The 24,692-nt window shown below is 43.2% G+C and overlaps 1 protein-coding gene across 4 annotated transcripts in view; it reads right to left on the bottom strand.

Annotated features, from left to right (window-relative positions):
* Window positions 1–24,692, bottom strand: part of RASA3 (RAS p21 protein activator 3) — a 164,741-nt gene that overhangs the window by 83,417 nt on the left and 56,632 nt on the right. For all 4 annotated transcript variants that reach the window (XM_083801771.1, XM_083801770.1, XM_083801769.1 and 1 more), the window contains one exon: window positions 4,553–4,670. In XM_083801771.1, coding sequence (XP_083657897.1) covers window positions 4,553–4,629 — 77 coding nt within the window. In that variant the 5' untranslated portion in view covers window positions 4,630–4,670. The remainder of the gene's footprint in view (window positions 1–4,552; window positions 4,671–24,692) is intronic.

The raw sequence follows: 24,692 nt of genomic DNA, 5'->3' as shown, positions 1-24,692 counted from the left end.
AGCGTCTGCCATCTGATTCTTAACGTGCGACGGTTTTTGCCTTTATTCATATCCTTGAAACAGATTTAGAGATGTCACATTCCTTCCATTCTTCACCTATGATTTGAGAAGCTGCCTTGATTTCCTGTTGCAGCTGACACTGCCCTTTAAGTGAATGGAAACATCTGATGCAAACAGCAAAGGCAAAGTCAGTCTTAATGCCAGCAGGCCAAGAAAATTTATCCTCAGGGACGACCTGCAGTTAGAACAAGCTCTGGATGGTGGAGCCTCAATTCTGGGGCTGCTCTCTGGGAAGGCTAAGTAGTTGTTTCAGCAAAGGAGATTAACAGGCAGAATTCCTGTCAGGCTGTTTACTTGCAGCTCAGACCTAAAGAAAAGTTGTAGATCTATGTATTTTTTAAAAAAGAAAAATCTCACACATTCCTTAGGACATAAAACATGTGATTGACTTCACATACATCTCTGCTAGGTTCAGTGGAATGGATCCAATTACATTCAGCGCCTTTATTTATGATAGCAACATAAATATTGACCATACAAAACAGAAAATTGCATTAAATCCCAGCTCTAACTGCCCTCTCCCTCGTATCTTATGACTTGCATGTGACCTTCTCAGAATTTCCTAAAAGCTCGTGCCAAGTAGTTTGTAAAAACAGTGCTGCTTGAAGAGTTCGAGATTCTCTTCCTGGGAACCTGGAGAGCTTGCTCTGACCGACCCACGTGCTAATCGTGCTTGTCCAAAGATCCCCAGGGAAGTCGGATGACTCTGAACATAAAGAGGACTTTCACATTGCTCTGTGATTTCATAGAAAGACCAGCCCATGTCATAACCCCGATTTCTTTCAGTCAGATGCTACCAAGTAATCCTCGCAGCAGCCCTCAAGGCACCAGTGCCACCACCAGCTTAACTGGAGCCAAGAGAGGCTAGATGGCAGGAATGACTTAAGTTCCTGATTGTAATTTACGAGTCCCACCTGACTGCTGAACAGAGAAGTTAAGGTTCACCGTGCTGGCTGCTGTCAGTTTTTAAGATACAAACTTAGATAAAGGGCACCAGGCTCACGGAAAGCGCTGGTAAGGGCACCGGACTGGGCAACAGGATGTGCTGGTTCAGTTCTTAAAGCTCTGCATGATTTATGTTTCGTTGATTTAAGAGGTTACTGCTCTCAGCTGTCTTCCCATGCCTCTGCCACAGCCCGATAAAATAAAAACATGTTGCAGAAGATTAGGACAGAGCTCAGGGAGGTAACTTCTTACACTGTCCCAGCGTAAAACGCAGGAGATCGTGAGTCAGAGGCTGAAGGCTCTGCCACGGGTATCCCATGCAAGCCAGAATTGGTCATTCATCCAAGTCCTTCTGTGAAGGAGAAGGACCTGTGTTCTCCCTCACATTTAAGAAACGTATTTAAACTTTACATCAGGTGAAGGGCTGCCTGGAGAAACATAGATTTCTGCAGTGCTTAACAGAAGCTTAATGAGAAGGGGAAAGGAAAAAAAAAAAAAAAAAGGCATGTACTCATCGAATCCCTAAGTACACAAGACAGTGTTTCAATATGACTTTAATTACAAGTCTTTTCATGCAGATAAAAACAAACTCATTTTATGCAGACATGCTGGAAAAGATAGGCTTCCCCAGGACAAATAAATCTGTATGAGATGATGCTGTTTCAGAAACACTAGAGCTGCACACGAAGCACCTTTCGATTCAGACATTCACACAAAAGGTTCTACTTTCCAGACTATATGAAAATCAATTTTTGACCTAAATAAAAGACAGGGGAGTTACCAGTATGAGTGAAAACGCAAACACTTAAAGCTTACTTTGGCGGCCTGTGACCAGAGCAAGCCAACCCCATGTCAGCCACGAAGTGACGGGAGCAGAAGATGGGCACGGACAGCATGGCCTTGTATGCCAGCCACACAGGTGGCCAGGCAGGACTCGGCTATTTTAGCCATGCTTTGGACCAGATTCATATCCCTGCTCCCAGCTAACCTCGTGTATCACAGCAGCGACACCGCAGGAAGAGGCACCCAGCACAGGCTTCACTTAATGGATGTGCGAGTGCCTCGCGAGCACCGTACATGACAGCAGCAGGTATTTCTCTGCTGCACACAAATTACACGGGCCTTCGGGCACATAAACTTTGCCTGGGCCAATAATTCATGGGTACTCAATGGGCTGAATCCATTTACAAACAAGTATTAAAGAATGTAACAGCATTACTGGCTTCTCAGCTATGTGCTCATCCGAGAGTCTTACAGAAAACAATAGGTTACCACAGCACGGTCTGAAATCGTTTGAAAAATGCCTTCCTCTGGAAGCTTAAATACATTTAAACATAATCATATAAACTATCATGCAGCTGTTTACGTGTGCCTCACTAAATGAGAGCAATCCCTATCAACAGATTGGGAATATATCTCAATTTAGTCACTGATGTATCTGGGATTTCTGTCTGTCGGTTTGCCATTTTTTGATGAAAAAAAATATTTGGATAAATGCAGAATTCAGGTGTGGATATTCAAGGACTGAAGGAGCACATATTTCAGAAACAGTACTTGCAAACAGAAGCTCACAGACAACCACTGAAGAGAGGAATTCACTGGGAGAAGAAATAGTGACCATGAAGATCATCGTTAGTCAACCCCTTAGTCAAGGAGAATAGGACTGTAAAGGATTTTGAGAAGTCATCTGGAGCACCACTGTTCCAAGGCAGGAAGATCCCAATATTTTGGTCAGGATCGGTTACATATGACCTGTTTAAAGACTTCAGCCATAAACACAGGAATCTACCCCAGTGCTTCAGAATCTTTAATAATAGGAAGCTTTTCTTCACAACAAAACTAACTGCAATCTACGTCCATTATTACTTGCAATATCCATACTGGACATACAGAGCAATTCCCCCTCTCTCATTTTTTTTTATTTACATGTTTATATCAACTCTCAGCCTTCTTCTCCAGATTAAACAGCTCCTATCTTTTAACCTTTCCTCATCAGTTATGTTCTCCTGACCTCTGACCATTGTGTTGCTCTGCACTGAATTCACCTCAAATGATGAAAAGAACTCGGCTCCACAGGAAGCCAGAAACCTTCCAGTTTTTGCACAGCCTCAGCACACCTCCTCAAGATTTTTAATGATATCTAAAGGCAGATGGAATTTTTCCCACTACAAGAATTACACTTGTTGCTTATGCCTACTACTGAAAGTTATTTTCTCAATCGAAAAATAATTGGGTTAGTTCAAGGAAATGACATCCACTATTATCGTACAGCCCTCTCCCCCCCACCTTCGTCCTCCCTGTGAAGGACTTTAATGATCAGCAAGCAAAAACACCCACTGTGCGGCTCCTGGTTGTGAGCAGTGGGGCTACAGTCACTTGAATCAGGACTGAATTTAAATGAGTTATGAAGTCAGTTCTGGAGAAACAACTGGTTCAGGGACATTGCATGTCAGTTATTGTAAAAAGCATAAAGAGTCAATGGCTTTTCACTTTTCTTTTTTTTTGTTAATTAGGTACACTACAAACAGGGAAGCGTTAGCATCATCATAGAAAAACACTTCCTATAATTATCTTTAGCCAATCTAAATACCTCAAGAATCAGAAGTCGCAATTATGGACACCAGTACACCACATCAGAAAATAAGCTAAGGAATAAAGACTTAAGGGGGAAAAATATATGCGAGAGAAAAATTAAAGTGACTTAAGGGAATAAATTCCACTTCAAGCTACTCAGACTAACATGCTTAAGTGTGTTAGGTACTTGGAGACTGGGGGGAATTATTTACTCTATTTCCCAGAGTAAATTCTTTGCAATAACAAGACAAATAATAGATTCCTAACTATACTACTCAACTCTCACTCTTTTCCCACTTTATCTCTTAAGATAAAAGTGACTTTTCCCTGCTGCTACTTTACCCGCAACAAAAAAGCTTTATCAAGAATTTCACTTGTCAGAGCATACACGTATTGTATATGCCCAGCCTTGTTCCCTTTAGGTTTTTAATCTAGGGGGATTTCCAGGAGAAAGTGTTCTAACTTTTGCTACACTTTTCTTGTTCTGTTTCTTTCTACATTTAGCTACCATAATCTCACAGGAAGCAGCCAAGATAAGGAGAGGCTGGAACAACAGATACCTGTTTGCACTAGTTGCAGCTGCACGACAAAAAAAAAATCCCTAACTTCAGCCATTAGGGTAGCTAGACCAATACAAAACTTTACGCACAGCTGCAAAACGGAGTTCAGAACTAAAGAGCTTAGGGAAGCTCAAAACAAATACTGCAGAAAGAAAGGAGCACCAGCTGTACATTCTTTGGAGAACAGTTTATATGGCTTGCCTCGGTGAAGACGTTTTCCCACATACACATATCAGAATCATGACACTAACACTTTTACTAACAGAGTGTTCTTAAAAGTGGAAAAATGATCATGCACCCCCTGAACTCCCCTAAAAAGTATCTATGGCACATTACACAAACATAGGAAGCAGAAAAATAGTCTAGAATACTAAGAAGAGTTAACAAAACACGTGTATGCATGTATTTATTACCATAATGACTTCTCCACTATTTTGGTCCTGAAAACCTCCTCCTGGTCCAGGTTTACAGTACAGTAGCAATCCCTCATCTTGTTTGGCCCCGGATACGTAGGAAGATTTTTGGCTTCGCCTAAAGACAAGAAAGAAAAAACAAAACAAGATTACATATTAAGAAGTTAAACATACACGCCAGCTATCAACTAATGCAGCATCAGCAACACGGCTAAAGCAAAATGCTATATTTTTCTTCCCAAGCGATCAGTCTCTATTAAACCAAGCAGTGCATTCTGTTTCCAAGGCAGCAGCTCCCGACAGCCACGGAGTTCAGAGCTCAGCAGGAACCAAGATCTGCAACAATTCAACAGTTTGTTGCCCCCACTCTATTTGCATGTGTTTGGGCGGGTATTGCTTCCTTCCGAATTTTTGCTTTTAACCAGTCCGCCAGTAAGATACCCAGAGCACAATAACGTGGTAATAAAGCTTCCAGATACAGCCCATTGATTTCATCCTAAAGACGTTATCAGAAGACAGCAAATGAGGGCTGATCCCTAGCTCCTTTGCTCGCCCAGATGTTGAGATGGAAAATAGTCACTTCAGTTGGCACAAGCAGCCATACACCGCACATTGGACAGCCGAGCACTTGGATGAGGCACCTAGCACTGATGAAGCAGCCTAAGGTCCTCACATAAAGGTACCATGAAAGTTGAATACCCTTCAAAATAAGTGCTTTAAAACTGGGTATGGCTCCCCATGGCTTTGCTGAAGCCCCTTAGCATTACCTGGATGAGTGTTTTTCATCCTAGGGATGAAACCTAGTACTCTGAGAGCATGCTAAGGCCACAATGCGTGTGGTCTTATTCACCTTCACTTTTTCCCTGGCCAGAGACTATTAGCAGAAGCCATGGGAACTACACTGTTCTCTCCTGGTAATAATACCTGGAGTAAAAATAAAAAAAAATAAAAAATAAAACGAAAGAAGCACACACCAAGAGAACAAAAGTTTGTTTGCCAATAGGGAAAGGAACTCCAAATGACAGTAACAAATATAACTTGACAGTAACAAATATAACTTTTTATCAGATGTCTGCGGTTCAGCCTAAGCGCATCTCACTAGACACATACCTTTCCCAGTCTCCAGCTCCCAAATAGCTTTACTATTAACAGAACCATCTCACATGTTACAAATCTGTCTTCAGTCAAAATGTACTTTTTCCCTTCTGCAGCTTTGTTTGACGGCGAATCTGATGCAATGTGCATGTCAACACTGAAGGGCTGCAGCAAAGAAATATCAAGCCCACCAGCATCCTCAGCTTTCAAGGACGAGCATGAAATGACACACGACTTCGCGTCTTCCGTACACGACCTCTTGCACACGCTTCTGTCATGGAGTGCCCTTAGAAAAGCCACGCATCCACACTTCTCACAGACTGCCCAGGTATGGGTGATCGCACACGCTTTCTAAAGCTAACCACAGAACGTACAAAGAGGCATTGATAAGTGCACGAAAACAATACTTCATGTATCAGTGCTCACTTCAGAGCACTTCTGCGTAAGTCCACTCCCAACTCAGCTGATGCAACTTGAAAGCTTTCTTCCCACTTCCTTCAGAGCTGCGAGACACTGTGTTTAAAAAGCTGGCTCCACGTAATTCAAAGGTGTGACTGGAACATCTCTTAGCGTGCCCAGCGTGGCTTTAAATTCAGTTGAAGTGTAATCAACAGTTCAACTGCAGCAGCTCTGGCCAAAAATATATCAAGTATTACTGATGGCTTTTGTACAACCTGCACCGGAGTCTAGTCTGCTGTGGTAAACCTCCAGCTTTTACTCGTTATCTGCATTTGAGCAAATTGCATATCAAACAGGCTGAGCTCTGAGCGTCTGTCTTTTCTCCCCAGGCCCTGAACATCCAAAATGCTGTGTTTTCACACTAAAATCACATGAAATCAGCCTCTTTTCTGGATGACTGGGTGAGGATCCCTGTCGACAGGAAGAGTTTCAATCGAGGAGTGGTCAGGAAGTCTTCACCTGGGGCTGCTGTGCTACTCTCCCAGCTCTTCCAAGACAGCTGGTCAAACCTTTTCAAGCTCAAAATTAAGGAAAAATAACACACTTTCCCTTTTTCTGCACTTTTCCCACTTCCTACTTCAACGCCAACGTGCACACAAAACAACTCCTGGATTCCATGTTCTTGATGCTCTCTGATGCCACACGATAGGCATTTCAGTGCTCAAAGCCAATACTTCATCGCCTCAAGAGTGCTCTGTAAGAACTCTATTTTAAAACTCAATCCTTCTCTGTGTTAGCAGACTTGCAGAAGAAAACCCCGCAATATTAAGACAAATGCAGTGCAAAGGAGGATACCAGTGTCACCAGCAAACGACTGCCTACGCAGTCTGTAAAGCAAATGAAAGATCACCACAACAATTAGAAAGTGGGACGCACAGGGAGAAAGACAGAGGGAGAAGACATTTTTTTCCAGTTGGAAGAAAGAAATGACTGTAAAAGGCCCTGAAATGCCACGGAGGCCAGAACAAGGGATTAATTGACCAACCCAATATATTAATCACGTTACTGACTTGAGAAGGAGCTTGCATAAAAATGTGGTTTCTTCCCAACACTGACAGCAACCAATGGCTGTTTAGATTCCTCCAGCACTGAGCAGTTGAGAAAGAAAAACTTGTCAAGCTTTCAAGCACAGCTAAAGACTAACTCTCTAGCCAGACATTTTATGTCAACAAACGCGCTCTGTTAAGAGCTTCAGTTGCTCCTCAGATTCCGCCAAGACAAAAATGTTCCCTCTATGGCACGGCTTTGCTATCCGCAACAAAGCTGAACAATTTGGTCAGTATTTCTTGGTTCTGCTGCTATTGAAATTAAGAAAGAAAAAAAAAAAAAAAAAGAAAGGCCAAAACACTTGATATAGTCATGCACCATTTCCATATTTTCAACTACGAAATCTAATGAGATCGATTAATTTGGGCAAGAATTCCCTCGTTTAACCTATCTGTGTAGAGTAGGCATCTTCACCAACTGTATTTTCAAGAGGCAGCTCCATTCTGTCTTCCTCTTTGTGAGGCACCAGCACGATAGAGACTGGAGGGCGGGTTTGCAGACAAAAGGTCAAAACACCCACCTTTAAGACCTCCTGTCTTCTGCTAACAAGAAACAAAATGTTTCTTAAGATGTCTAAGACCTTGACAACCTAAAATACATGCACTTTGTTTCGGGGCATAAGGCTTCCATTTGGAAGGCCTAGAAATAAAATAACCAATTTAAATTTGCAAGAGTTTTCCCTCTATCCCTGGTACTGTACACTTCTAATATAGACGGTCCTAACTGAACTGTGCTCAGCTTAGCACCAAGTATTTGAACTTTGCGTAGCTAAACTTAGCTTTGCTAATAGTTACCATGGGGTATTTTGGACCAGTCTTTAGAGGATAGACTGTTCCATTCTGAATACCTCACTGACGTGCTATTTTCTCCTCATGAATGGGTTACTACAGGCTCAAAATGGACTACTGTGGCACAGCAAGGCGCAGGGTACTTGAAAGGCTGGAACAAAAAGAAGGAAAAGACTTAGATCTGTATTCATCTTCCTTGTTTCTTCCAACGTTGTACGTTCCTGCCCTACTAAGACACCAGCAATAAAAGGAAGCAAGAAAAAGGGGCTCTCCAGCAAATACGATAGAGAAGGGCACTGCTTAGATGCTTGGGAGCATAACTGGTGAAAACAAGAAAAGGTTTGACGATGTTTCTACGAAGAAACAAACATATACGTACATGTATGAATACATTTCCTTACAATTTTGACATCTTAAACTCCCTGAAGCACCTGGTATTTTTCACTGAATTTAAATACTTGGCAATGTGTCACTTTTGCTTTGGAGTATTTCCCTAGGTGTAACTTTCTGAAGAGAAGAAAACGCATGACAGACAGACATTATTTCTCCCTTTTGAAACAAAATTTGCTGATCCTATGCTTCTAAGTATTGGCACTGGGTCACCTGCACACAGCTGCCAATCTGAGCATGTTAGTAAAAACCTTGTGTCAACAAATTTACCTTACTGTCTTCCAGCTGCAACATATTTAATTTTTTCAAAATGTCATAACAGAATTACTTCAAAAAAAAAAGTATTTAAAAAGTCAAACAAAAAACCCACATCCAAAAAATAAACTCGGTAAAAGCAGCTGAGCTTTCCATACTGCAGCATTTGACTTCAGGGAAAACACAAAGACTTCAGTACAGGAAAAATAAAAGAAAAATCTGAAAAGGGCAACATATCTAAACCGGCAACAACAATTCATTTTGTTCCTGCCATGTTCAGGAACCACTCTCCAAACAAGCTCTTGGGCAAGCATGTCAAGAACAAAAATGGAGCAACGATGTACGCCAAGAATGAAAAACTGCTCCCATTTTACCCTAAGCTCTCTATACCGATAAAGATGCTGGTTAATGGGGTGAGGAACAAAAACACACTATCTCAAGCACTCTTCAAGTTTTCTTTCTTCTGAAAAAAAAGCATCATTCCTTCAACATCCACTAATCAAGCAAAAACAGAAAAAGGAAAATGTGTACACACACACAAATCTCATTCTCTATCAGAATAATCCCAGAATATACGTAAAACATTAGGATGTCAGCAAATTTATAATTAATATTTACTGTAAGTTTAATTAAAAATATAATACTACTCAATGACAGCAAGCAGTTCATCGTTTTAGTACAAGGTGTGATTCTGGGGGGGGCGAGGTGGAAGTTAAAGGTAGAGGTGACTACAACACCACAACAGGGATACACTGAAAAAATAAGCCCTTTTAATATTAAAAGGGTCATGGTTGGAAAGCTTCTGTTTACATAGGAAACCATTCTTGCTACTGAACAGCCAATACGGTCATTACCTAAAGTTAACAATGTTTGAAAGCAGAGTATACAATTCTATTTGCACATAATTCTTACATGTAGATATACCATGTACACATCACAAAGGGAAAACGTTTATTTTTGCCTTTCCAGATAGGAAAAGGCAATGAAAATCACATGTGAAGTCCCACAGACAGATACGCACAGTGTACGACTACAGAGTTACCTAAGTGTACTTTTTTAATAAGCTAAAATCAATGTATGCTTTTTGGGCAACATATGCCAAGTGTCAAAAGATGTTCTCTCCCTTCACGTGTATCTATATAGGTCACTCAGCCTGAAAATAAAATAAAACCACCGAATTCATCAATTTGCCTCATCAGATACTCATATATTAATAAAATGAGATTTGTTTTAAAACAGATGTGATTAGAAATATTCTATCTGCCCAAGAATCTCTCTTTGCTTAAACCGTAGACATTTATGCGGGCGTACACGCATGCTTTGCTCTGACGAAGAGACAGATTGCATTAGATTTCTAAACCAGGTCAAAAATAGCCATCTGTGAACGGATTTTGGTGACCTGGAAAATAAGATTTTTAGATGACCTGTTCTTAATGTAAGCCCTTGCCTGCCAGCCTCTTTCCATGTGAAATGATGCTTATGTTAGAAAACTCAGGGCAAGCCCTTCCTCCACAAAACAATATCGATGAGCTGGGCCTGTGCAACAACCCCAGAACAAGGTGATACCACACCACTGCTTCAGCAAGGAAACAAAGCACGTTGTATTAATTACAATCTTAATAGATGAGGGCATCATGTGGAAACCCCAATCCCTTTGGCACTAAATCTTCAAAGACCTGTGCTGATACAAGATGATATCTCATTGCCAAAGACTACTTACACTTACTTAGACCTAGTACTTACAGTGGAGTTGTTGTGGATCACGAATCTTCGAGGCTAGAAAAGGCCTTCAAGATCACCAAGTCCAACCACCAACCTGTCCTAGCGAGTCCCACCACTAAACCTCACCCCTTGGTGCTATGTCTACGTGTCTCAAATACCTCCAGAGACGGCGACTCCACTCCACCACAGGATGGCCTATCCACCCTCTCTGTGAAGAAATTCTTCCTGACATCCCATCTAAACCTCCCCTGGAGCAACCTGAGGCCTTTGCCTCACATCCTATCACCTACCACTTAAGGAAAGAGACCAGCACCATCCCTGCTGCTGCAGCCTCCTTTCAGGTAGCTGCCAAGAGCAATGAGGTCTCCCCTCAGTCTCCTCTTCTCCAGACTGAACAGGCCCAGGTCCCTCAGCTCCTCCTCACGTGCCTTGCTTTCTGGTCCCTTCACCAGCTTCACCGCTCTTCTCTGCCCGTGCTTAAACATCTCAATGGCCTTCTTCTAGTGACAGGCCCAAAACTGAACACAATATTCAAGGTGTGGTGCCACCAGTGCCGTGTACTCGTTTCCCTAAACTTACTCTATACCGGTTAGAAGCCTTCACTGAGATCTTCCTCTGATCTGAAACCTGTTTCAAGGCAGAAAATTACAGGGATTTCTATAACCTGTAACAAGCCCCCACAGTGGATAGTTTCAGACCTATGGCTCAGAATGGCAGATATCCAAATTCCCTCTTTCCTGTTTATGTGTAAACATCTCAGTTCTACACCACCAATTTCCAGGCCTTCTGCAGCCCTGAAGGTCCAACAAACCCTCCGAATACCTTGCTTTTGCAGTCCTGGGCATAACAGAAGCAGCTGAGGGTATTCTCGTTGGAGAGCAATGAGAAGCTCCAGGCTGACATCCTGACCTTTCTTGTACAAGGCAGTGAACACTGAGGGGGCTCAAAAGATCCTGTAACGATACCAAACACTGAAGTGCCCGCAGCACAGGGGCTGTTAACCAAATCCCAGAGCCGGGGAGAAAAGTCCCACAAGAGCTGCTCTCAAAATGAGGAACTGCAAGCTGATTTGATTTTGTACAAGAGGAGAAGAAAAACTCCTCATCTCATTAATGTAACGGGTCGCATGCTACTTGCCAATATATGTTAAACATGGGGAATCGAGTTTCTCTGAAGATTCCCTTGGGATGGTAACTTAATCCCAGAAAACAAAAAAAATGTACGAGTCCAGCTGCTTTCTAACAAAATGGAAGCTATTTTGTGTAAAAGGACACTTGAAGAGATCATTTTAAAGTGGGATACTGCCAGGAAAGAGGTGATCAAGGAGTTTTCATCCACATTCACAGCTTTCCTGTTGCATGCTGAGGTAAGCACTCCAAGTTTCTTTGAGGAGCCTTTCTTGTATTTCTGCAGGAAAACAGATGCAGGAACCAATCGGCCCCTTTACCGCTGTTGATACAATCTTAGAGTCAGTTCTCCATCTACTGCTTTTCAACCCAGCTTGTATTTTGAAGATGATATTTTGGATCAAAACACATCTCATATGACTTCCCAGCTGCGTTCACTGGAGGCTCTTGAGGTTTTTTCCTACCAGTTTCAGTAACACAGGGGTTGGCTACAGGTTGTTCTGCGCCTCTGAATCACGACCTTCGCTTGGACTGGTGGCTCATGCTGTTATTTTTTGTTATTATTTCTTACCAAAAAAAAATCAGCTTCCTAAAGTTATTAAAGACCTTCTCCCAGCAAAGCTGAAGTCACTGAACATCTGTTGTGGGAGGCCATGGGGGAGAACGGAGGCTGCAGGAGGGGCAGGCTGCTCCATCCCGGAGCGGTGCTGGGCGAGCAGCTAGCACTCCCAGCTATTTTTAGAAGAACAGTATGAGACAGGAAATGTAAGCAAATGATTTACAACATCAAACAAAACGTGACCGAAATCCAACATCGGTTCAACCGCTCCCTTTTCAGAGATTCTGCATTCTGGTGTAACTATCTTGGGGGGGTTGCTTTTGAGTGAGGAGCCTGCTCATCACTAAGAAAAAAAAAGAAATGGTCTCAAATACATCAGCATGAGCAAAAGTTTGTCAAAGTAAGTGTCTGCCCTTACCCTTCTTCATATACTTGATTTGCACACAAAACCAAAATCCAGATGACCAAAAAAAGACAGTTTAATACATCTGTGTATTCCTTTTTTTTTTTTTTTTTCCTTTTCGTGTACATCAGAAAACCACAGCTGCGTGGGAAAAAAAAAAAAGCAAGCAATGAAAAAGGCATAATGCCCTCTCTTCCCGGCCATTAATCACTTCTATCACCAACAGCAAGCGGCTAAAAGCTTTTACAGTAACATGAAAAAGATGAATCTGTCAATGTCTTGCTTAGATTAAAAGCTAATAACAGAAAGGAGTAATTGCTGGGGAGTTGGAGCTTTAGCGGCGATGTTAAGAAACCCTAACTGTTTCCTCTAATGAATGGCTCTGTTGTCCACAATTGCTCTTGCTTTACAACTACTCGGTTAGAAATGCCTTCACTAACTGGAAGTTTCACAGCATCAACTTTAGATGGAGATCGTTTTGGCCATTTGACCTTACAGTGTTCAAAAACAAAAGAAAATCTCGCTATTGAGAAACGGAGTGACTCAGAGCGCAGCAGTTCAAGGCAATCTTGAAAAGTCCCAAAAATTCAGGAATTAACCGAGCAAAGAGCATCTTCCTTCATACACACAACACTTCCCATTACAATATTTACCATCAGGAGGGAAAGAGAAAGTTTTCGAAATCTCCTCCCCAGCTTGCTTAACTTCAGCCTTTCCTCAAAACCAGTGAAAACAGGTACTTTGCTATACAGAGGTCAAATTCATTTTTCCATGTAAAGACCCAAACCCAGAAACACCCTTCTGCAGTAATTAGCAGCTTCCTGTAAGCCCAGTAACAGGCAAGACTACACCTAATTACAGCTTGACATGGTCTTGATACTGTTAGTCCACCTACGCCCCAGGCATTCCTTCATGCACAAAGAGCATTGTGTGTAAGGAAAAAAATAATAAGAAGAAATCCTTTATTTTTTTAAAAAAAAAGCGAGGACATAAGCAGCTCTCAGATTATATGCTTATTTGGGGGGTTGAATGAAAATATTAATTCAAGAAGAGTCTAAAACTTCTAGTTGTCATCTTGGCTGAAAAATGCTGTATCGCAGAGACGCCTTGGTACTGAACGTGGTGCTCTGATTAAGGCATTACATAAATCATTCACAATATCTGTTTTGCTTTAGTTACTGCATCTTCATCTACAAAGCACTTCTTCCAGTAAATGAAAGATTTATTTCCACTGTCAAGTATCTGCATTGCACATAAGCATGCTGACAACGCACAAGATTTTAGGTAGATGCTAATTTCTTCTTGCTGGCTTGCAGTCTCACCTCTCCTTTCTACATTTCAAGATGGTTAGAAGTGCTTGAGCTTGACTAACAAATTGATCACTTGTCAGTTTGCGATGCTGTGCAATTAAACTCTGAGACTGCAAATTAGCAGGGACCCACAGCAACTGACCTGCAGACCCATTGATTTCACTGTGGGGAGAAAAAGGACAACGTGCCCCCACTCCGAAGCCCAGGCTGCCTTAACTACTGCCACCCTGCAGTTTGCCACACGAATTTCTAAAAACAACCAGCTCCAGAAGAGCCACACACTGGTAGAAGTGGACTGCTGCCATCCGAGATCCTAAACATTCAATTTGCCGTGTCAGCCGACTCGGCAGAGATTTATTTTTGAAACATCCCGTCAGCGTAAGATTCCCGACTTGTTGCTGAAATTGAATTTGGGGTTGGAAAATGCAGTTGAAGGGAGACGGACTGACCTATGCATGGGAAGGAAAGGATGTCTTCTGTGCTTGCTCTTTGCGGGTGTCCTCCAAATGCTCTGCTGTGCTGAGCTGTCCTATCGCTTTGCCACCCCACAAGCCCACCAGCACAATTCCCCCGAGAAGCCCAACAGGAGCTCCCCTGCCAGGGCTGCACGAGGATCAAGCACGCTGGGGTAACTTCAGGCAGGAGCTTAGCTCCAAAGTGCAAGCACTTCTGTGTGATTCTGTCTGCTCAAATCCTTAATTGTTTCTTCCTTGCAGAGGACAGAAATGCTTTGTCAGTTCACGTACGAAGCGTACTTGAAGAAAAATGGGGGTATTTCGGCATGACTTTATTGAAGTACCTTTTCTTCACAAATCAGAAGAAGCTAAAAGCCCTCTCTCAAAATGAGCTATGCCATCTCTCCTTACAAGAACACCACATACAATGTTCAGCTCACCTCTTAGTATTTTCAATTTCCAGTTTGACGTTATTATATATACATGACTATTTATTATTTTCACTTTTAAGAAAAAACAATCAGTGTTCTCCCTGGCTTCTTGTATGGAATATTATTCCCCCATTAGTGCTCATTCAACATCTTCCATCTGGTGCTCCTTTAACAGGGTAACAGCAGCCAGACTGTTTAACTAGCAAGCTGAGCTGTAGAGGGCAAGCCCTATTTCCACCCTGCCAAAGCACCTTTGAGACAAAAGGCAACTGCAGATCTCCTCAGCGGGAGAAAAACGAGACGACGATGTTAAAGGAACACACTGATGGCCAGAAGCGGTGTTTAGCAAGAGAAGTTTTAAGAACATCCTAAAATACTTTCAGACGTGGACACTGGAGTAACAAAGGAGCAGTTATCTACTGTATGTCACAAGGAAAGGGAAAAAGTACTGTAAACAACTTTAGATCCAAACAGGCTACTCCATTCTGGAAGGAGAACAAAATACATCAAAAATATTTAAATTCTTTCAGTTTTATACAAATTGGAAAGTATTATTAAGCCCTTTTGCTTGTGAGTTAGTGTAATGGAGCAGTTTGCTCCTCCTTTCCCAACAGCGTCCACTCTTCACAGTGCTAAAGCCCACGCAAGTCTAAAATATGTGCGCATGAACAGCCTTAAGCTTAAGTCTCTGAAAATGTCAGAGCTGTGAGCTTATCGTGTACCTGCTAACTTTTAATTACGAGCTATAAAGTTCCACCCACAAATCCTGCGCAGTGTATGGGACTGACTGGGCAAGCAAAACTGGGGAAAAACAAGCTAAAAAGCATGCTGCAAGCTCCCAGCCTGCTGCGTGGTGGCGGCTGGGGGGAGAATCTTCCCTGCAGATTAAGTTAAGGTGCACAACAGGGTGCCAAAGCGTTTGGTTTTCTTTTGCCTGGCCTGAAGTCGCAGGGCCAGAGCCCCATCTCACAGCACACAACCTGACTCACTTCAGCTGGAGCCTTGGCCCAGCACACTTGTCTCGGCACCAACAGAGCACCTGCCAAAACACACGGCCTGACCGTCTTCCAGAAGAAGCCAATGAAGTAAAGGCAAGTGAATTTCAAAGAAACACAGGCTTGTTCCGTTGCAGTGATTATTCCTGTAGAAACGGGAGCAGGACTCAAAGAGAAAGCCTGAAGAAGCAGTGTGTGTACGTACTCGCCCAGAGGCTGAGCATTTTTCAAAACTGCCGACGACTTTTGGAAGCCGGGCATTCCCTACGAGTCGCTCATCCACACCCACCAAGTTCATCCAAAGTTGAATTTTGTAATATCTCTGCTCAGACACTACACGCATCTGTTTCACAACGAATGAGAGGAAAGCTGGTAATCTGAATTAAAACTTGTAACGGTTGTGAGCGTCTGATATCTGCAAAAATCAACTGAGAACTGGAGGCACAACAAGGACTCACCAAAAGCTACAGAAAATAACCCCTGTTTGAACTCATAATCTCATTTTCTACCCCACCGGTCTGCACCTTTGCCTAATTCATGGATTTTTCTTATCAAGAAACTGTTAGCAACCTGAAAGATGGAAAATGATGCTGTTCAAGAGCCAGAATCCAAGCTTAATGTGGAACATTAACTCATCTTTCCTTCTTCCCAGGCTTTCATCTATGAACCGTGACAGTGTTTAACCATTATTAATAACCATTATTTCAGCAACTTCCAATCCTCCACCCTATCGCAGCCCTTAGTACTTCTACAGGCACAAAACTGATGTTGCTCCCGGCCACGTTCACACCATTCAACTGTTCACATCTTCCCATGAAAGGATTCGGAGCACGAACACAACTTTGTTTTTCTGAATTACTCTTCGGAGGAGTTCCTCTTGCTGCCCGTTGACTCGCCAGGGAGCCCAGCCAGCTGCCGTCAGAGCCCACGCTGAGTGTTTACAACCAACCCCACAGCACACGTTGTCCTCTCTCTTCCTATTCGCCATCTAGTCGCACCACGTTTTCTGCAGAGCTAGTTCTTTCAGGCTGCTACTTCCCACAAGGAACCACCAGCCCTAAAATCTTACAGTACCAAAACAAAGGACTTTGAGAGCCTTCATAACAACACGTCTTACACCAGGGACTGGAAACTCTGCCACTGCCCTACCATCGCCTGCATCCTCCACTGGATCTCAGCTCCGTCAAACATTTCCAGGCACCAGGATTTCTGCAGGGAGAGTTTTTATCCCAAATACTTCTCCTTGTTTGATTCAAGTATCACTGTAAGAATGTAAGGAGGATTAAACACTTATTACCACTTTTTTAAAATTTATATCACAAAGTTCATGCCACCGCTCCAACTGCAATGCATCTTTTGTTGTCCTTACCAGTAAAATGAAGGGAGTCCAACTGTAAGCTTGATTTATCTTAGCACACCAAGCTGCTACAAATTCACCTGCCTTAAAGTTGATTCCATCCTAGTACCAAAAGAGTCCTGAATTTAACATGCTCATTTCAGTGGGACTCCAATAATGTATCAATTACTGTGACTAAAAACCATTTCTCGATATAACGATGCTGCTGAACTCAAACAGCAAGAGGAGGCAAACGGGCCAGAAAAAGAAAAAAAAAAAACACAACATGTAACTGGTAAGCAAGGCATGGACCTCCGGCACAATTTATTTCTTAAACGAGGTTTCAAACAGTGACTAATCTGATCTCCCTGAGAGCGGGAACATCACATGAATCTTGGTCTGAGGAACAAACCCAACCAAGAGCAAGTGACTCATCGCGCAGGCAACGTGATGAGAACCAAATGCTGGATTATCCAACCTCAATAGCTGCGGGAAGAGGAAAAAAATGTTTACTTCTTCACTCCTCAGCACCGAGTGTAGATTACACAGGCACAATAGCGCAGAAAAACAAAGCTGAGCTGAGCCCAGTCATTTATTTTTAAAATAGTGACCAAAACCACGGGGTTCGGAAGTTGGTGTAGATGTGCACCCAAATCATGTTACTAGTATATGCAGTTGAGATTTCCACGAAACATCTAAACCATGAATACAATTTTCCCTTGTAATGTCTTAAAACCCTCGCATGATTATAAATTTCCCTGTATATACAGATTTTAACTTTCCACGAAATGTCTACAATCCAGCTGTTGGTTTTTTATGCAAAGTATAAAGCGGGGTATTAAAAAGGGAAAGTGACCTACTTTTTCTAAGCTATGTGAAGTGCTAATGTAATGAAACTCAATCAATGTCAGTTTTCTTTTATTCTTCCAGTTTCAGTTTACGAGTTAGTCACATCAGCTGCAGAAGAAGGGGTGAGCAAGACTTACTGTCTGTAAAGCACTCTGGAAACGTCAAGTATTTTGCATACTTACAACCAGTGACAAAGCACAATTCAATGACCTATACAGAAGTGAGGGAACTCAAAAACCATGTACAGGAGGGACAACTGGCAACTGTTCTGAAATACAGGCACGAACTTGTATTTTTAGGAGCGCAACCAGCCCCACAGATCTGTCCATGACAGCACAAACCTGCTCTGACATCTTCAATAGCAAAGGTCTGAATGCGGTGAGATCTGCGCAAGCGGAGATGATGTTCTCTTTCTTGAAATGCTTGAGTCTGCTCAAGGGTTTGTAACTGAAAAGGCAAGCTCCAGCTTCAAAAAGGGAAGGACCGGTGAAGGATATTTCATAGGATGGAGGTATAAATGCACAGCACACCCAAAGATAACGCAATACAAAGTATGCATGGAACTGTTGATGCTCATTTTAAGTCTTACCCTGAAAGCTTTTCCAGATCAAACCAAGGTCCAACTTCAGTCTTAAGGCTACACAGCTAGTTAGGAGCAATGGTTTGCTTTAGAGACACATAGGTGGAGTCACCACTGCAGTCAAGTTTATTCCTCAACCCAGTGAACGGCAAGGACAACACAATCCATTCTAAAAACTCAGAGCTTTAAGCCCACAGCTGCATGTCACCAAAAGCCCAAAAGATACAAAACCTAGATCAGCCCTGTCCTCAGCAGTTTACAGAACACATCAAGAGGGCAAACAGGGATAAAAGCTGTCCCCACGCATTAAGTCAACATTTTCCTTTCCAGAGCTCAACAGACGTGATATAATACACACCACGTTCTCCTTGCAGATATAGCACATACTAGTTTTAACACTCATTTTAAAGCACAAAGCAACAAGTCCATCACATTTATTTAGAGGGTCAAGTGAAGCTATGGTGTCACATGCAGTGTCAGTAAGACTCTACTGGCCAAATGCTACCTGTGCCACATCCACTTGTCGTTAAATAACGTCCCCAACCCCCCGTGTGAATTCGTGGCTTACAGAAGAACGGCAGACAGGAGTCGGGGAACGTTTCTGATACTCGTGCGTAAGCCGAGGTTGATTTCTGGGTTACATCACGCACTTCCACTGACAGCGGGAAAGTTTCTCCCCGACGTTTACAATAAGCAGCTGTAAAACTTGAAGGATGTAAATAGGCATGCATGTCTGAAGGCTATTTGCTGGGTAAAAAGGTGCCACTTTTACCTTGTAGGGTAGAAGAGAAGTTACAGGCCAGAGAGACTCAAGTCCGTGTGCGTGCTGTGGTCAGTGCTTTTAATGCTGGGGGACGGGGATGCCCACGCCAGACACTTGGCTAGCTGCAAAGCCCAAAGCTTCTTCAGGAAAATCACCAAGGGTGAAAAGCCCTTTAGCTTCAGTTACCCTTGACTCATGCCCATATAGTTTCCAAAACGGTCCCGCTTGTTTTCGCAAAGCAACAGAAAACTGCAGAGCTCTTCCGTGCAAGAAGTTTGTGTTGCCATGCACGAAGTTCGCTCCTTCAGCTAAAGATCTGGGCTCCATCCCAGCCCTGCTGCAGACTCCATCTGTGCTCGTGCGTAACAAGCCAGCCGGCTCACTCCTGCGCTCGCGCCACCTCCCTCCCATCGGCAGCACTTTGTATTCGAAACACTGCTTCGGCTCCTCAGCTGAGGGACTGCACTGGAGTTACGGCATTTCAGGATTTGCTAGTGCAGCCGCCTGACACGCTGCAGGAGCTGCATTTGGGGGCGAGCTACAGGGAGGCCAGGGAAGCTAACCCTTAACGCGCCTTACACCAACGGGCGCTCGTGCAGCGAGCAAAGGTCGACACTCGCCACATCTCAGAAGCCTCTCACCTACTTCTGTGACAGCACACGGGGAGAAAAACCAGGCACAAATCGGGGCATACCGACACAGAGCAGGAGAGGGAAAGCATCTGGCCCGTTTAACAAAAGGCAAGGCAGCCGAACAGCTCCCAGTAACCAAGAGAGGAAATATCTTCTTGCTGGCAGTATATGCTCCTAGCAGCACTGCCACATGCATAAAGAGAGGGGAAATAGCTCCCAAAGGCTTTACTGGACAAAAAACAATGATTCGGGCATGGAAAAGGTACCGGAGCAGTCAGAAAACAAATTGGCAAAGAAGGCTTCACGACAGAAATCACTCGGATGTGTCTTGCCCTGCACGGGAAGCTGCCCGAGGCCCGCTGTACCAAAATACTGGGGCAGAAAAACTCCAAGCGAAGAGGCAAAGGCGCACAGATCAGAAGCACGGGTTCCCAGCGAGGTGTAAGATCACCCCTACGTAACTCCTTCACATCCCGAACAGCCACGCTCTAACCACCACCAGCAAGAGATTCACCAGGTCTGAAGCAAGACGCCACCTTCCCAGAGGGCAAACTGAATATGAACATTAAAGCCTTCAGCACAGGAAAACATATATATATATTTTTTTTGGACTTTTGCACGTCACTTGATTAGTGGCTGCTTCTACAAGAGAAATCACTCGTTTCTTGGCTCCTGGTCTAACTTGCTCTGAAACTGAAGCACTCCCACTGCAAGCTCCGAAGCGAAGCAGAGGATACACCTGCAAGCAGGAGAACAAATCCAAGTTTGCTTTTCAACCAAAGAAATTGCCCACGAAGATAAGCCAAAAGAACGCTGTTTAAAAGACACATCCACTTGGGTGACAGCATTCTGGGTCACTGTTACTTGCACGTTTCCTTGAGGGTTTTTGCAGGCGTTAATCTGAACTTCTCTCCTTTGAAAGCCAAATAGAACAGGTTTGTGTAATAGTCTGTTCTTGGCACACATAGGATATTCCTCTGGAGGAAGACAGCAAACGCTAATCACATAAAACTGGCAAGGAAGCTCAAAGGCAAGCATTATACCTCATTTTTAACATTAACTGAATTGCAAGTCAGTGCCTCCGACTCGCTCGAACTCCAGCACACTCCTTCGGGCCCCAAAAAGGTTAGACGGGGGGTTCCAGCAGGCAGGAGACATTTCCTCACCCGTTTCCATAACCCCGTAGTTCCACAGCCACTCACTTGCAAGCCACCATAAGCCAGCTGGCTGCTCGCTGCCCAAATTCCCCTACACTGCCACCACGTAGGCTCACGTGTGCTCCACGAACCCGTTTTGCAGAGCAGATTCAGCCGGAGCAGAGCTCCGCACCCGGCAGCTCTAGCAAGGAAGAAGCTCCAAAGGAAAGCCCATGGCTTGCTTCAGCTCTACACCACCCCGGCACCACATTATGCTCTTTGCCAGTTACTCTCCTCCACTCGCTTTACTGTTGAGCCCTCTTAAATAACTCCAAATAACTATCTATCCACCGTGTATTTCCACACCTAATAAGATACTCAGCTAGGAATGACTGAAGGCCACCTGTCTGTGCAAAACAGTGCTAAGTCTTGTCCACGCTGCACTGTTTAAGCTCAAACAGAGCAATTAAAACATGTTTTCACGAGGTTTCTCTGACAGTCAACTCGTCTACTTTCATTTACCTTCCCTTTAATTCAGCTGAATCACAGCCACCACTCCGACTGCAGCATCTCTTTCATGAGGTCCCTCACTCCTCACCAACGTGAAATCTAGAATACAAGCAGGAAACCCACAAGGGAATCATCTGCCGGCCACATCAAGCGTGCCCATACCCTACTCACCTCTCCATGTGAGAATCGAGTGGTTTTCCCCCAGTTTCTTGGTGACCGTGTTGTGCCAGACGAGGAGGTCAGTGCATTCCCTAGGTCAGAGGCAGCTAGCGCTCACCTCTGCTTGACCAGAGCACTGAAGGCAAGAGCAGAGCCACCAGGCAGCTTTTGCTAGCCACAGACAAGCCCAGCCAGCTGCCCCCAGCCACCACATCGGGAGGACAGAGGCAGCAGGGAGCAGCCACCACCAGTTAGGGCGCCCTGGTAGGATGGAGAGCCCCTAGAAGCATCACTGTGCTGCCAAACCAAAACTCATCACGGTTCCTACCAGAAAACCACGTTTTCTTCCTAAATGGAAGCCTTTATTCACTCTGGTGCGCACATGCAAGCCGAAGGTAAGCAGACCTATTAGACTTTATTAAAAATACGGTCTTGAGATTATTCACAACAGCTGTTTCCTCTTCAGGCTAGGGGAAAACAGATGGCAACATAACAAGAGCTCGATAATTTTTAAAAATTAACTCCAAAACATGGCACCCGTACAGGATTTCTTCCACTTATGCATCTCCAAATGGGATAGTTAAAAAAAAAAAAAAAAAAAAATCGCTGCCAAATGTTATTTTGCTAGCAGAATATACAACAGCTTGATAGCATAATTAACACAGGGCGGAACAAAGAACGCATCAAACTGCACAGAGAAATTGCAGGTTGCACAGCACCCTAGATGACACGGCTGCTGCTCCAGATTCCCCACCAGGACACTCAGGACACGGTTTATCACCTCTCCCAACCACCTGTGAAGTCTGCCAGCCCTAAGACAGGGCAATTAGGGGTGTGCAAAAGATGGGCGTATTCTTTTCAGTATTCATGTTCAAGATTCATAAGGATGGAAAATAGCATGTAAAACATTTAAAGCCATACGAATTATCCTTGTGAACCTAACCAGGGGATCTTATTTGTCGGGCTGGCAGCCCAACAACTGCACTTCACACACATTCCTTATGAGCAGAACCGAAGAAACTATAAATACATCGCTATTACATTTTAAACACAGGCTGATGGAGACTACATTGTTGAGCTACCACATGTCGAAACAACTGTTTGAAAGTTTCTAAAAATTCCTACCAAAACAGCAGCATTTCTTGACAGGCAACAGCGAGTACTCAACTGGTTGCTCCTTCAACAGGACCTCTGATGAGTAGGATGAAAAATTTTGGGCAGGAATGCAAGCTATGCTTCTCACCACATGCTTTAAGGAAACAAAGATTAGGGTAGAGTGAGGGTTTCTTTTTTCTTTTCAGAAAAGCCCAAGCTGCAAGTCCTACCAACATATTGGACTCATGTTTTGAGGAGTACAGGAAAAAAAGCTACACTTCACCATTTTTGTGGGCAGACTGTGTCCTGGAAGTAACTACTTGGTTTGGTATGCACTAAAGAACTTCTAGATTGTGTCTTTTTTTTTTAAGCAATGCAGAGGAATTCACTTTTTGAACAAAGTAGTATCTGCCAGTCCTGGCAGCTCTCCAAACCCCACCGAAGATCTGCAGAGCTGCCCCCATTTCCGTTCTCCTACTCCACAAACACAGCAGGTGAGTTTCCGCTGCCCATCCTAACACCATTTCTAGACAACCGGGGTCTAAATAACCAGAACTGTCAGACAGCAAAATTCATCCAAAAGAAAACTTAGGCTTGGTGTTCACGTACCTGTTCATCCCTAAGAAGATAAAAGAGCCAAGGCATGCCAAACAGCTAGCACATTTAAAAACAAAGATGAAGATTGTCGTAAACTCTTCTCTGGATAAACTCAACCATATCATTGCTGCTGTAACTCAGGCTCTGGTCTTCCACATATACTGTTTAACTTTAGTAATCTGTAGCAAATATGCCTCAAAACTGCAGAGCTTGTGGTAAATACATATATATATAAATCTGCATATATACTTTATTATAAATAACATATAATATGTACTTATAATATGTACTACATATATAAGTTATCTGATTATACATTACTATGACGTAATTATAATATGATGCAGATATATAGTATGCCCATACATTATATAGAGATGTATAAAAACCCTTAAAAACACAACTTTCAAGCAACTTTAAAATCTGAAGCTTTGTTCAGCTAACGTTTTAACTTTGATTTCATTTCCGCCAATACTTATTCTGCTGCTTTTGCATACAGCTTTGTCTGAGTTACAGAACAGAGAGGGTTTTTTTTCCTTCTGTAAGCATTATGAAACATCACATGCTGCTAATTTTAATTTTTGTACTGGATCATAAGTAAATGTGAAGTGTCCAGAAGAGTGAAATTTTTTGAAGTACTAAAATCCAAGCAGTGAAGAGAAAAATTACAGAGACAAAGACACTTCCTCCTGCACCATTTTGTCCTTGTGACCTCCATTCTAGGGGTAGAAGATGATCAAATTCTGCAGCCTGATCAGCACTTGATATAGCGCATTTGTGATCTCAAGCAAGAGGACAGTGAAGCCTCAGACATGCTCATGTATTCTCTAACCATGACTGTATGAATCAACTCCCTCTATTTATGGAAAGCGGGTATTAAATTAACTCTTGCCTTGGCATTTATCATCCACAAGCTTCATTCTCAAATTCACGGGATATCCTCTGTCCAACAGTCTGCCATTCCAACTGAGTTGTGTAACTCCCGCTGGCATGGCTAACCCAACTTGACGCATGTCCACATTGCAGAGCTAAAACCCCACAAATCCTTATGCTCCTGCCAACTGTGGAACTCAAGTGGTGTTGAGACTTCCATTCCCCACTATCAGTCCCACTTCCAGACCAGATTACATGGTACCTCCTCCTCCTTCAGCTTGTTTCTTTTTGTAAAGGCATGGAAGATGTAAACAACTTTATCCAAAGCCTGTCTCGTAGATTAGAAGCTTTCTAATTTTAAGCACAGACCCTACCTACCTTCTTTTCTTCCAGAAGCAGAGGTATGCTGCCAGTCAAGCCTATATTCGAAAGGAAAGAGACAGGGCACACGTACAGCTGAGACCTGCAAAATAACCACCTCAAACCATCTGCCAAGGAATCCAGTTGCATAAAGGAGCTTTAACCAGTTACAGTGCTTACAGGAAAAAGGACACCCAGTTAACAAGCTTCTTTC

Source organism: Anser anser, assembly GCF_964211835.1.
Source record: "Anser anser genome assembly, chromosome: 1".
In the NCBI taxonomy this organism is placed as follows: Eukaryota; Metazoa; Chordata; class Aves; order Anseriformes; family Anatidae; genus Anser; species Anser anser.
The sequence above is the reverse complement of the archived record's forward strand: the minus strand, read 5'-3'. Positions and strand labels throughout refer to the sequence as shown.